We start from the raw sequence: 15,466 nt of genomic DNA on the forward strand, positions 1-15,466 counted from the left end.
CAATTTTTCAGTGTCTTTTACCAAGGCAACTTTCATGCTTATTGTAATGTCATCTACAAATGATGATACATAATTGTGATGGGTATTTTTATCTATGTCTGCTATGAGGATAAGAAACAGCAGAGGTGCCAGGACAGTGCCTTGGGGTACTTAGCTTTTACCTCAGTGATCAGTTGGCATTCTTTCCAAGGTACTTTACCATTTACTTCAAACACCACAGGAGGGCCCTGTTTTACAGCAGTTCACTTTACAGTGTTTCGCTAATACTACACACAGTGTTTTTCAATTACAGTGGTCCCTCGCTTTTCGTAGTTCTCGGCAATCGTAAATTTCGCCAATCATAGGGGTATTTTTGTATAAACATGGACTCGCTTTTCATAGGTTGACTTGCGAATAGTAGTTCATCCGGGACGCATATGCACGGTGTGAGCCGGGGCGGCCTCCCTACCCAGCCAGTCTGGCATTGTTTACCAGTGAGTGAAGGTCCCCTCAAGTGCTCCTACGAAATATTTCATAATATTCCACTCATTTTAGTGCTTGCAAGTACTAAATAAGCTACCATGGCTCCAAAGAAAGCTCCTAGTGCCAAGCCTGTGGTAAAGAAGGTGAGAAATATGTACAGTGACAAAGTCTTGGGCCATTTTAGGGAAGTGTTAAGGAGACGCCAGAAACAGAGCTCTCTCCACAGTTACTTTGCGAGACAGGACTAGAGTGACTCTCAAGGTGGTCCAAGTGGCATTAAGAAACAGAGAAGAGAAGCAACCCCAGAGAAGCAATTGGTACCTGAGGTGTTGCTGGAAGGGGATTCCCCTTCCAAACTGTAAACAATCCAATCTCTCTCCTTCTCCAGTCTCCCATACACTAAGAAGAATCTCCAATAAAGGTAAGTGTTAAGCTGTTAATGTTTCATTCATCATTTCCCATTGTATTGTTTATGTACTACATGTATATTTCACGTAAAAAATTTTTTTGTTTTAATACTTCTGGGTGTCAGGAATGGATTAATTGTATTTACATTATTTCTTATGGGGAAAATTGATTCACAAATCGTAAATTTTGTTTATAGTAACGGCTCCAGGAACGGATTAATTACGAAAAACGAGGGACCACTGTACACCCATTCTTCATTTATTCAGACTTCCTATAATAAATATCTTCATCACTCACAATAAGCTGTGGAAGAAAATATTTTAAGTAATGTGTACCACATATGCATTTTTTAGGCCTAGCTCTATTGCTTTTTTAATATATGATAGTGTAAACATGTTGTCAGGCTTTTATATGCATTTGAAAGTGGGAGGGGGAAAAAAAAAAAAGGGGGCTATGTTTCACTTTACAGCAGTAACCCATTACCTAACCTGCTTATACTTACATTATACTGCTCTCTAATCTATCCTTACTTAACCTATATTATTTGTACCTGGGGATCCACTTCATCAAATCACCTAGAGTCAAAAATAAGTCAAAAAGCAGCTGTATGAATGATCACTTAGTTCTGTACCAGACAAGACACTCCCCCACTTTACAAAAGCCTAAGCCTATTTAATATACAGTAGGCCCCCACTTCACGGCATTTTGCCTTACAGTGTTCCGCTAATACAAACATTTCAAATTATGACCAAAACCCACTATACGGCTCTCCCCACTTGACTTTCAAATATGGTCACCATGTGCCACCCAGTATGTTTACATTCTCCGTGAGCTCTGTGTCTCTCCATTATGTCTGGAAACTTTCCAAATTTTCAAGTGTTTTCAAGTTATTTCATATTTTATATACAGTAGACCGTCATTTAACTCAAGTTTATTTGGCACGATTTGGTTATAGCACAACTGAAAAATTGTGGCACAATTTTATGCAACACTTCGTAAAATTAACTTTACACAGTTCCGTTTGTGGGCGCGGAAAAAATTTCCCCAGCTCATGCTATCACCTTCTTGTGCGTCAACACATAAGAATGAGGTAAATATAAGTTTATGTGATGACTGACTGATTTACTGATTGACTTACTGACTGATTTACTGACTGACTTACTGATTGACTTACTGACTGACTTACTGACTTGATTGACTTGATTGACTTACTGACTAGACTGACTGATTGAACCGACTTTTTCAGTGAAGAGGACCCCAAATTGGCGTTTAGAGCAGCTGATGCCTTATCGTCAGTTGTATAATGTACTGCTGGGTAAAACAGAACAGAAATCCATTACAGTATTCATGCACACTTGAGTACAACCATCGACTTCGGTACCAGAACCTCTACCATCCACCTCAGCCCAGTAAGGCCACAGCGTAACTCTCCACTCTCCACAGTCATCCACAAACACCAGCACCCACAATTTATGGTAAGAAATACTATTATTTCTGTTGGATTTGTAATCTTAAGCAGTGACAACAACATAATACATCATTACAATGAACTATAATTACATATTCACTTTAATTTTTGTAAGATCTGTTGGTCTAAAAAAAAAGTTGTTTGGATTTTTGGGGGCTCCCAAGAATGTAACCCTTAGCGTAAGCCGTACTAGTACAGCTTACGCCCCAGGGTTTTTGACGTACTAGTACGCCTAAATTCTAGCGCCCTCAAATCTAGTGGGAGGGAGCTGGTAGGCCTACATATGAAAGAATGGGTCTATGTGGTCAGTGTGCACAGTATAAAAAAAAATCCTGCAGCACACAGTGCGTAATGAGAAAAAAAAAAACTTTGACCCTGTTTTTGGATTAAAACAGTGACTTTGCACTGTATTTTTGAATGGTATTTATTGTTGTATTCTAGTTTTCTTGGTCTCATTTTATAGAATGGAAGACATACTACAGAAATTGAGATGATTTTGACTGATTTTACAATGAAAAGTATCTTGAAATTGAGCTCAAAGTAGCAGAAATGTTCGATTTTTACCAAAGTTCAAAAGTAAACAAATCATGCCAAGCATCCAATACGTGTCAACTGGTGAGTCTAATAATCTTTCACAAGTGCGCTGATATTATTTATACCATTTCTACACTAATGCATTAGTCTGCATAACAATAAATCTTCTGTTTTTTGTAAGAATAAAAATTCAAAGCGGAAAGCCAAAGAAATATAAGAGGGGCCTGGAGATGTGACTAGCGAACAGAGAACTTGTTATTTTAGTGCCAGGAATGTCTTTCTTGTTTATTCTGGACCCTATTCGGAAATTGGCATTTTTTGAAATTTGTGTGAAATTGGGAAAATTGCTAAATTCTGACCACTTTATTGGATAGTTGAAATCGGTAAATGGGTGGTTTCTTGTACTAATTCGATAGAAAAAATGGAGTTCTAGCGAAATAGTTATGATTTTTGTCGACTAGTGTACTGGAATTGGCCGAAAATAGGGCTCAAAGTGGGCAAAATCGCCGATGCGTCAACATTGTTGAGACAGCTAACTTCGCGAGAGCATAATTCCGTAAGTTTTCCATCAAATTTCATACTTTTGGTGTCATTATGATCGGGAAAAGATTCTCTATCTTTTCATAAATTTGGGGACCCTGAGAACAAGTCTCGGAGAGGGCCTGGGGACCCTGAAAGGGTTAAAAAAAATATTTTTTGTTAATACTTTTGGGTGTCTGTAACGGATTAATTGGATTTCCATTATTTCTTATGGGGAAAATGGTTTCGCTAATCATGAATTTCGCCATTCAGCAGACTCTCTGGAACGGATTAATCACGAAACTCGAGGGTCCACTGTATATTGAAAAGTAGAGCTAACACAATTTTAACCATGATATTCATTATCAGTGACCTAAAATTAGTTGGAAATTGCTACTCTGGTCTCAGAAGCATTTTGGTTGTTGACAAGTGATATACAGTAGGGCCCCACTTATATGGCGGGTTAGGTTCCAGGCTGTCGCAGGAAAGCAGACATCGCCTGAAGGTACAACTCCATTTTTTCCATTTATAAATGCATATAAATGCCAGACAACAAGTTTACACTAAATTATATTAAGTTAGTAATAGAACTAGGCATTAAAAACACACAAAGTAAAATACAGTCACAGTAAATTCATTACTTATCTTAAAGTATTTGTAATCTTAATGTAGGGAGAGAGGTGAGTAGTACTTATTTGTAGGAAGTCAGGTGCAGGTAGCCCAGGTGTAGGTAGCCCTGGCTCCCCGTCTCATACTTAATATACGATATTTGAAACATCCCAGAGAGGTAAAATGCACATACAGTACACTCATTATTTACCTTAAAATGTGTAGTCTTAATATAGGAAGAGAGGTGAGTAGTATTTATTTGTATAAAGTCAGTGTATGTAGCCGGTAGGTGTAGCCTGGGCTACACCTACCGGCTACCTACACTGAGGCCCAGAGCCATATTATTAACATCGACATGCCTTGTTCACTGAATTTAATCATTTCTAACAACTACCTTTAGATGCCATCATAAACGAAGGTAGAAGTAATGAATAATTCATGCCGAAAATTGTAAACAAAAGCGGAGTGGGGGAATGGCTGGGCCAAACGCAGATTCATACACGTTTTCTCTGATGGCTGAGCAGAGAAAACGTAATGTTGTCCCTCCACCCGGCTCCACAAGTATTATTATTTATTGCATATAAAATATGCAATAAATGCCAGACAACAAGTTTACACTAACTTATATTAAGTTAGCAATAGAAATAGGCATTAAAAACACAATAAAAGGTAAGATACACACAGAGTACACTTATTACTTACCTTAAAATATTAATATTAATGTGTGACAGGTGAGTGGCAGGGTGTTTATTGAATAAAATCAGAATGGCACACCATCATCCTCTAAGGTCGATCAACACCATGCCTAACCCTTCTAGGGTAGGGTAGGTGTCTGAGCCCGACCTTGAAGCTCACAAGACTGTCATTCCCATTAGCCCCCTTGGGGCGGGGATGCCAGACCAGAGGGGACAATTGGTCCCAAAGACGAGGGGGTACTTGTGCCTCCTCCCATGGGAGACTTCGGTCTCAGACACTCCCTAAAGAGGGAGCCAAGGCCGGGCCACCACTTGGAAAAAGCCCGGGCCGGGAGAATACCGGCGAATCTTTAATAATAATAATAATAATAATCATCCTCTAACTTGGCACTAAAGCAAGAGGCTTACGACTTCTCTTTTTATTACAGCTAACCTTAGACGCCATCGTCAATGAGAGCCAACTAGTTAACAAAAAGAGTAAACGAGAGAGAGAACAAGATACAGAGTTGAGACAATGTAAGAACACAAACTGAACAGGTAGTGGACGATCACTTGGTCAGGCGAAATAAATGCATATTAATATGTGTCTACTTTTAGTTTATTCGCGTACGTTTGTAAGAGTTTGTAAAACATTTACCTCAATAGTTTTTTATTTTAATAATAATTACCTCACAATACAAATACTCTTACACTGTGTACAAGTTGTACAAGTTAGTTCAGAATAAACAAACAGCAACACACCACTTTTAGAGTGAATGAAGATAATAATATTAATAATAATAATAATAATAATATTATTATTATTAGTATTAATATTAATAATAATAATAATATTATTAATAATAATAATTATTATTATTATTATTATAAAAAGCACTAAACCCACAAGGGTCGTGAATTGCTATACATAGAGTAAAGGCATACGAAAAGAAAATTTTTCTACAGTTACCCCCCAGTGTTTGACTAGAGAAAATGTAATTCTTCCGACACTACCTACACAGCTGCTTTGTAAACAAATCTCATATTTACATCAATTTTTATTCTGAGTGTATGTATCATGTTTATATGCTATGTAATGGATTTCATAGATGGATTAATGAAAATGCCTATATTGATGTAAAATAAGACATTTAGTGTGCCCAAGAGTGATTATTATCACGTAGTATTGGCGTCATGAGTAGAGAGAGACTTAGCGATTTTAATGTGTACCTGCACACCAGCACAGTGTGTAAGTATATTTAGGTACAGGTACACATAAGTATAATTATCAGAGTACATATAAAATATGCAGTAACTTTAAAACACTTGAAATTCTGGAAAGTTTCCTGACATAATAGATGTGGTCACAGAAAATGTAAACAAACTGGGTGGGGGCGCCGTATCTGAAAGACCGCTTGCCGTATAGCAAATTTTGGTCATAATTTGACATCGCCGCATTAGCGGAAAGCCGTAAAGCGGGGTCTTACTGTATATCCTTAACCCTTTCAGGGTTTCGGCCGTACTAGTACGGCTTACACGCCAGTGTCCATGATGTACTAGTACACATAAATTCTAGCGCCTTGAAATCTCGTGGGAAAAGGCTGGTAGGCTTAGGTGTGAGAGAATGGGTGTGTGTGGTTGGTGTGCGCAGTAGAAAAAAATCTGGGACCCAGTGGCACATTGTGGGAACGCCATTTTAGTAGACCTTGTTCACCATGCGGTAAGAAGCTCCTCACTCCTCGGCAAATTGGGACACTTTTGTTCCCCAGTGACAGTTCTAATACAGATGGAAGTGCCAGTGAAGATGAGTTTCAAGGTTTTGGTGAGGTTTTGACCGAAACTAATGACCATAATATCGGTAATAGTGAGGAAAACCCAGACGACCCTCAGCCTTCCACCTCTGCTGCTGGGCCATCTTGTTCACGTTCAGTTGTACCAGAATCAAAGAGGAAACTCCTATTTTCCCAAATCCTGGACTCAGATGTGAGCATTGGAGATGATAGTGATAGCGATTATGAACTACAAACTCTTGAAACCAGTTCCAGTAGTGAAAGTGAAGTGGAATATTCTCCAGTGAAGTGTCAATATATACAACGATATATGTGCTCTGGTAGTGTGCCATATGCTATTCAAGGGGAAGGAGTACATCTCGGAGTACATCCCGTGGCTGTACAACAGGAACAGACAGTGAAAATGACGATGATAGTTGCAATTGGGATGGAAAATGTGCATGGTGGTGGTGCCGGCCGTGAGGCACCAGCAGTGGGCCATGCTGCCACCCATGCTTCCGCCCACGCTGCCACCCACGCTGCTACCTCAGCTGATCTACAACAAAACCCACCATCCCCCACCCACCCACTACACCAGCCTCCACAACCACAACCTCTACAACCACAACCACCTGTCATTGTCCAGTACCCACCAGCAGACCGCACCTGGGAGTGGCAGGAAGCTGTCAATTTTGTTCCAAATCCCCACCAGTTTGATGAAAGCCAAAGTGGAATACGGCCATGTTGTACACTGGGGAACAATGTCACTGAACTGGAATGTTTTGAGTTATTCTTTGACGAACCCCTGATGGAAATTATTGTCAGGAAAAGCAACAGATACTACGAGTACACCATGGCAAACACAATACTTTCACCAAGCTCACGGCTACACAGGTGGAAGGAGACAACTATGGCTGAGATGTATCTTTTCTTTGCCAGAATAATGCTTATGCCGCATGTGTATAAGCACAGTTTGAAATCATACTGGTCAACAGACTGCCTGATTGCAACCCCAAGTTTCAGTGATATAATGGGAGTGAATCGATTTGTGCTACTATTACGTATGCTTCACTTCTCAGACAAAATCAGACCTGACAGAAACGACAGGTTATATAAGATTAGGAATGTGTTTGTGTATCTGAAAGAGAAATTCAATATGTATTTTTATCCCTTCAGGAAGCTTGTAATTGACAAGTCTTTGATTCTGTTCAAAGGAAGACTCTTTCAAGCAGTACATACCAAGCAAGAGGAAACGCTTTGGTATAAAGTTGTTTGTGCTTTGTGATTGTTACAGTGGTCTTGTATTGGATATTACTGTGTACACTGGAAGTTATACATTGCAAAATACTAGGAAGTTATTGGGCATCTCTGGTGATGATGGAACCATACCTTGGTAAGGGGCATATATTATACACTGATAATTGGTACATAAGCCCCTCACTCAGTGATTTTTTGCGAGTGAACATGACAGATGTGTGTGTGGCACAGTGCGTGCAAATCGTAAACATATGCCCAGGCTTGACGCTGGCACTCGTAGAGGTGAGGTGCAGGCGTTTGCTGCCAATGACATCATGGCATTTCGGTGGCATGACAAACGAGATGTCACACTGTTGTCATCAGTTCACCCTAATGAAATGGCAGACACTGGCAGGCAGCATAGAGAGAGCAATGAACCCATTCTAAAACCTGCAGCTGTGATTGATTACACCCTCAATATGTGCTCAGTGGACAAATGAGACATGCAGATTGGGTTTGCTGATTGTGTTCGCAAGAGTTATAAGTGGTACATAAAACTCTTTTTCCATCTTCTGGACATTTCCATGCTCAGTGCTTATAAAATGTATAAGATGAGGACCAGAAACAAACCATCATATGCCGAATTTTGTTTGTCTATCATCAGACAAATAGTATTCTAGTACCAAGGAACAACACCTGCAATAGACCGCCCTGTAAATTATCAACAACTACCTTCTCGTCTGAAGCATGGTGATCACTTCCTAGTAAAACTGCCTGCTACTGCTTTCAAGAAAAAGGCTCAGAAGAGGTGTTATGTCTGTGCATATACAAAAAAACGCCCACAACAACGTTGAGACACTCGTTTTATGTGTGAGGAGTGTAAAACACCACTGTGCATGACACCATGTTTCAAAGACTTCCACAAGCTGCAGAACTTCTAGAAACATTCCCTGTGACTGTATATGTGTATATAAAATATAGAAAAATAGTAATAAACAACATTTTATATCGTTTGTGTGTGTAAACAACAATTGTAAACAATATAAGGACAACAGTGTTTGTGGAGTTATTGTGTAGTAAATAAAGAGAAAAAAATTATAAAATAGTGCTAATATTGGTCTCACAGGCCATAAAAGTTACTTGGAAAAGAAAAAGAAAAAATAATAGAAAATAATACCTAAAAACAAAAACAAATAATACCGGGTGACGGCAGTCGGCGATGATACCATATACCGAGCATTTTGTGTCACCTTCACGCCTCCATATCTCGGTAAGTATTGATGGTAAAATTTTTTTGTTTAGCCTATAATGTTTAGAAAGAAAACTATCTTTTCATAAGAAAAATAATTTTATTTTTTTTTAAATTTGGCAGACCCTGAGAACAAGTCTCTGAGAGGGCCTGGTAACCCTGAAAGGGTTAATGTCTTATATACTTACATGTAAAATACTATCTCATCACATTCTGTAATAATACAGGTAACCAGTTTCACTTTTGTAATTTTTATTAGAAGTTCATTTTGAATAAGGGACTTATCTTAATATAGTATAATCTAAGTGTTCTCATTCCCTTGGAACTTATGATTTTATCTGCTGTATATACATTTGTTTAATATACATGTAATGTATTTTACTGTGAAAATCATTATTGTCTTATGTGGTCCTTCTTGACCTAAGCTATGTTTATGTTCACCCAAAATGCTCTGCGTAACTAAGGGGCTTCCCATGTGAGAAATGTAATTTCACCCAATTTTGTACTAATGATGTGGAAATAAATTGATTTATTGAGTGTTCCTCAAACAAAAGCTGTTAATGTCTATTGGGCCAAAAGTTGGCTAACAAGAAGCTATATAGAAAAAGTTATTCAAGGCTACTGACCTAGCAGTCAAGTGGTGACAAGTTTATTGGTTGGGATAGGTTGGATTAGTCTGCATAAACCTATTAGATGGATATCTAACAACAAATAAGTAAATTAACAACAAGGCTGCAACATGTACGACATGAATGACTGCATGCTCAATAGATGTCTATGTTCGGGCAACTGGTTGCTGGTCCTGTCTTTGGACAAAATATAATAATGATTATCACATTTTCTTTAACATCTACATGACATTTTTTTTTTATGTATCATCACACAAGAGTAACATTTTTATGTAAAAGTAACTTCTCTAAATAAAGTGATAGTAGACATAACGGGAATACAAGACATTCTTGGAATAGACAAAGTAGACCAAATGGGAATTTTGCAATAGATAAAAATGGAAGTAAAATGAATGGGTATAAAATTTTTTGAATGGACCCTAAGCAGCGATATATTTTAAGAGGGTTTTCTAGTTGCCTAGAAACATCCCCCTGAAAGTCATCATCACCACCCCCCTCTTCCCGTATAATTAATCGTAATACAGTCAAACAGAAGAAGTTTGTTTATTACCTGGAGTTTACCTGGAAACAATTCAGGGGTTCGAGGCCCCCGCGGCCCGGTCTGTGACCAGGTCTCATGCCAAGACCCTACCAGGATACACCCCTGCCAGCCGTGGCCGGGGTAAATTAAACCAGCGTGACGGAACCCTGGGTGGAAGAAATTATTAGTAATAAGTGTGTGACGCACCTTTGAAGCTCCTGAAGGTGGTCCTGTCGAAGATGGACTGGAAGTGTTGAGTGAGGTCAGTAATGGTGGCTTGGGGGGGTGTACTGCCTACCTCCACCTCCCTGGTGGACCCACCCACCCAGGGAGCCTCCACCACGGCCTCCACACTCTCACCAACACTAGTTCCACCGTGTGTAGCCTCATCCTTCACCAACACGTCTCCACCATCCTTCACCAACACACCGTGTGTAGCCTCATCCTTCACCAACACGTCTCCACCATCCTTCACCAACACGTCTCCACCATCCTTCACCAACACGTCTCCAGCATCCTTCACCAACACATCTCCACCATCCTTCACCAACACATCTCCATCATTACCTTCACCGGGGATACAGCCTCCACAACTCTCCACCCTCGCTCTCTTAACAGCTTTCTTCTTCATTTCTTCGCTGTTTCCCATATTTCCCGAATTAATCACATGTTCTAGTTCATATATGAGGAGTGAGGAGGCCTGGATGACTGTAAAATAAAGATAATATAAGACAAGTCAGTTTCACCGTGTTAGTGAGTGTAAACAATGTCAGGGCTGCCAACACTACCTTGCCCCCTAGCCCTCCAGCCAGGAATACCAACCCTATAATAATAATAATAAAAATAATCTTTATTTACTACAAGTACATGTACAAGGTATACAGTCCTAGCTGACATCAATGACATACTTCTCGAAAGCCCTTTGTTATGCTGAGCATTTCCCGCAAATTAGGTCAATTTTGAAAAAAAAAAATGGAATTGGGATAGTAATCTTGGGAGTTATACACGTGTTATACCTGTGTGAAACTGATGGGTGAATATTATACCCCTTTCAATGACACTGATTTCATTAATGACACTACACACTCACACATACATGTATTATGATACATCAAAGTGGTATAGGTCACTTATCTTTATTATAACCCCCCCCTCCCCACCATCTTACCAAAGCTCTGGTCATACAAGTGAAGTGGTCAGTTTGAAGAATTGAGACACTTATGCAACATATGGGAATCTTTATTGAGGAAATGTTTGGTCACACAGTGGCTTCATCAGTCCAATACAAAGCAGAAAGGTTTAAGGAGAGGAGGAGGTAATCAGTCCCTCAGCCTGGAGTTGAAGTGTTCAGTCCATCTGTCTTGTAAAAAGACATTGACTGAACACATCGATTCCTGGCTGAGGGACTGATGAAGCCACTGTGTGGCAAAACGTTTCCTCAATAAAGATACCTATATAATAAGTGTCTCAGTCTTCAACTTGTCGATTTTAAAAACTATTTATCACATAATTATAGGAGAATGGAATAATTTACAGGCTAATGAGGCCTTCACGGCCACATGCTCAGTATTCGCCTAGTTGTGGTTGCAGGGGTCGAGTCATAGCTCCTGGCCCCGCCTCTTCACTGGTCGCTACTAGGTCACTCTTCCTGCTCCATGCGCTTTATCATGCCTCTTCTTAAAGCTATGTATGGATCAGATATGTAAGTAAATATTGATAGGTTATCCCAAATCCTGACATCCCATATATCAAAGTGCAATAATACCCTTTACTAGTGAGGTGTACGTTGTGGTGAGGGAGGACAGGAGCTAGATATTGCCTGAGACACTTGTTATCTCAGCCACTCACTAAATCCGCACTAAGTGTATGTGAGCCACCAAATGCATTTAAAAGATGGGTAATGTGAAGTCAACAGATTCCTGATGTGTGTTCAGTGGCTGCATCACAACGATCAGTTGACAACGAAGTACCAGTGACGGTACCCCGTGGCCTGGTGACAAAAGATCTCGTTTCACATGGTGATTCCGGGTTCGATTCCCAGTGAGGGTTGAAACATTGGTCGTGTTTCCTTACACCGGTTGTCTATGTTCACCCATGATCGCCAACCACCTAGATACCCATCAATTACACAACCCAGGGCAACACGGGTTTAGAGCAGGTAGCTCCTGCCTGTCCCAGCTACTGGACCACTATGACAAAGTCCTGGATACTGTGGAGGATAAACAAAATACAGATGTAGTATACACAGACTTTGCAAAAGCTTTCGACAAGTGTGACCATGGTGTAATAGCACACAAAATGTGTGATAAAGAAACAACAGGAAAAGTTGGTAGATGGATCTATAACTTCCTGACAAATAGAACACAAAGATTAATAGTAAACAGAGTAAAGTCCCAGGCAGCCATGGTAAAAAGCTCTGTTCCACAAGACACAGTACTCGCTCCCATTCTATTCCTCATCCTCATTTTTGACAGATGCAAGTCATAGCTCCGTGTCTTCCTTTGTGGATGACACCCGGATAACCATGGCTGTGACCTCCATCGAAGACACTGCAAGACTCCAAGCGGACATCAACCAAATCTTCAAATGGGCCACTCAAAACAATATGAAGTTCAACGAGGAGAAATTTCAACTACTCAGATATGGGAAACTTGAGGAAATTAAAAATAGAGCGGAAAAGTAATGTGAAGGACCTGGGAATGATAATGTCAGAGGACCTCACCTTCAAAGACCACAACAATGTATCTACCTCATCTGCTAGGAAAATGATAGGATGGATAATGAGAACCTTCAAAACTAGGGATGCCAAGCCCATGATGATTCATTTTAAATCGCTTATGCTCTCTAGGCTGGAATACTGCTGTACACTAACTGCCCCCTTCAAGGCTGGCGACATTGCAGACCTGGAGAGTGTACAAAGAAATTTCACCGCACATATAAGCACGATAAGGCACCTAAATTACTGGGAACGGTTGAAGGTCCTTGATCTGTATTCCCTGGAACGCAGGCGAGGGAGATACATGATGATATAAACTTGAAAGGTCCTGGAGGGATTGGTACCAAACTTGCACACGAAAATCACTCCCTATGAAAGCAAAAGACTCGGCAGGAGATGCAACATTCCCCTAATGAAAAGCAGGGGCGCAACGAGTACAATGAGAGACAATGCAATAAGTGTCCGGGGCCCAAGACTGTTCAACTGCCTCCCAACCTGCATAATGGGGATTACCAATAGACCCCTGGCTATTTTCAAGAAGGCACTGGACAGGCACCTAAAGTCAGTACCTGACCATCCGGGCTGTGGTTCGTACGTCAGCTTGCTTGCAGCCTGGTTGATCAGACCCTGATCCACCGTGAGGTCTGGTCTCAGACCGAGCAGCGGGGGCGTTGACCTCCGAAACCCTCTCCAGGTAAACTCCAGGTAATGAGAAAAAAATGGGTACCTGGGTGTTAGTGTTAGTCGACTGGTGTGGGTCGCATCCCGGGACAAAATTGACGTAATTTGCGGGAAATACTCAGCATAACAAGCGGTTTTCTATATACAGTAGTATATCATTGATGTCAGCTACGGTCTGTATACCTTGTACATGTACTGGTAGTAAATAAAGATATTATTATTATTATTATTATTATTATTATTATTATTATTATTATTATTATTATTATTATTAGAGGATTATAATAATCCTATCAGAACCAACGCTCTCGCCTCACACCCTGAGTGTCCGTTGTTCGATCCCTGGCATGGGTGAAAACATTGGGTGTGTTTCCTTACACTTGCTGTTCCTGTTCACTTGGCAGTAAGTAGGTACCTGGGTGTTAGTGGACTGGTACGGGTCGCATCCTGGGTGACAAGATTGAAGGACCACAATGGAAATACGACAGTCCTCGATGACACACTGACTTTCTTGGGTTATACTGGTTGGCTAACCCTCCGGGTTAAAAATCCTAACAAAATCGTATCTTATCTTAAAGCTGTGTGAGTGACAGTGGAGTAACAAAATCGGTTCAAGACAGGAACGACACTAATATTGTACAGAAAGTTGTAGACTATGTCTTCCACTCAATTTATCTCTCCTGTTAATTCCATGTAAGCTTTCCCATATAATATGGCATGTCTTTTAGCCTGAAGTGGCTAGAGGGAATGGAGAGTGGGGGGAGAGACTTCTGCTTGTCTATCCTTGACATCCACTCTAGAAAACAGACGATAGTTATTATTGTAAGCAAAGCAGGCGTTTGTAAGTTCTCTGTTTGACAGCTTTCTCATGTACTCTCTGTCTCTGTATCTGTCTCTGTCTGTCTGTATCTCTGTTTCTGTCTCTGTTTCTGTGTCTCTGCTTCTGTGTGTCTGTTTCTGTGTCTCTGTTTCTGTGTCTCTGTTTCTGTGTCTCTGTTTCTGTGTCTGTTTCTGTGTCTCTGTTTCTGTGTCTCTGTTTCTGTGTCTCTGTTTCTGTGTCTCTGTTTCTGTGTCTCTGTTTCTGTGTCTCTGTTTCTGTGTCTCTGTTTCTGTGTCTCTGTTTCTGTGTCTCTGTTTCTGTGTCTCTGTTTCTGTGTCTCTGTTTCTGTGTCTCTGTTTCTGTGTCTCTGTTTCTGTGTCTCTGTTTCTGTGTGTCTGTTTCTGTGTGTCTGTTTCTGTGTGTCTTTCTGTGTGTCTGTTTTTGTGTCTCTGTTCCTGTGTCTCTGTTTCTGTGCCTCTGTTTCTGTGTCTCTGTTTCTGTGTCTCTGTTTCTGTGTCTGTTTCTGTGTGTCTGTTTCTGTGTCTCTGTTTCTGTGTGTCTGTTTCTGTGTCTCTGTTTCTGTGTGTCTGTTTCTGTGTCTCTGTTTCTGTGTCTCTGTTTCTGTGTCTCTGTTTCTGTGTCTCTGTTTCTGTGTCTCTGTTTCTGTGTCTCTGTTTCTGTGTGTCTGTTTCTGTGTGTCTGTTTCTGTGTGTCTGTTTCTGTGTCTCTGTTTCTGTGTGTCTGTTTCTGTGTCTCTGTTTCTGTGTGTCAGTTTCTGTGTCTCTGTTTCTGTGTCTCTGTTTCTGTGTCTGTTTCTGTGTGTCTGTTTCTGTGTGTCTGTTTCTGTGTCTCTGTTTCTGTGTCTCTGTTTCTGTGTCTCTGTTTCTGTGTGTCTGTTTCTGTGTCTCTGTTTCTGTGTGTCTGTTTCTGTGTCTCTGTTTCTGTGTCTCTGTTTCTGTGTCTCTGTTTCTGTGTGTCTGTTTCTTTGTGTCTGTTTCTGTGTCTCTGTTTCTGTGTGTCTGTTTCTGTGTCTCTGTTTCTGTGTCTCTGTTTCTGTGTCTCTGTTTCTGTGTGTCAGTTTCTGTGACTCTGTTTCTGTGTGTCTGTTTCTGTGTGTCTGTTTCTGTGTCTCTGTTTCTGTGTCTCTGTTTCTGTGTCTCTGTTTCCGTGTC

At 40.4% G+C, this 15,466-nt stretch overlaps 1 protein-coding gene across 2 annotated transcripts in view; it reads right to left on the reverse strand.

Moving 5' to 3' along the window:
* Window positions 1-10,871, reverse strand: part of LOC128693583 (uncharacterized) — a 109,225-nt gene extending 98,354 nt beyond the window's left edge. The window contains exon 1 of one of the 2 annotated variants that reach the window (XM_053783379.2): window positions 10,285-10,871. In XM_053783379.2, the coding sequence (XP_053639354.2) occupies window positions 10,285-10,726 (442 nt within the window). In that variant the 5' untranslated portion in view covers window positions 10,727-10,871. The remainder of the gene's footprint in view (window positions 1-10,284) is intronic. The other variant, XM_053783380.2, reaches the window with a different exon arrangement.
* Window positions 10,872-15,466: the final 4,595 nt, after the last annotated feature.

Source organism: Cherax quadricarinatus, chromosome 57 (assembly GCF_038502225.1).
Source record: "Cherax quadricarinatus isolate ZL_2023a chromosome 57, ASM3850222v1, whole genome shotgun sequence".
NCBI classification, from domain to species: Eukaryota; Metazoa; Arthropoda; class Malacostraca; order Decapoda; family Parastacidae; genus Cherax; species Cherax quadricarinatus.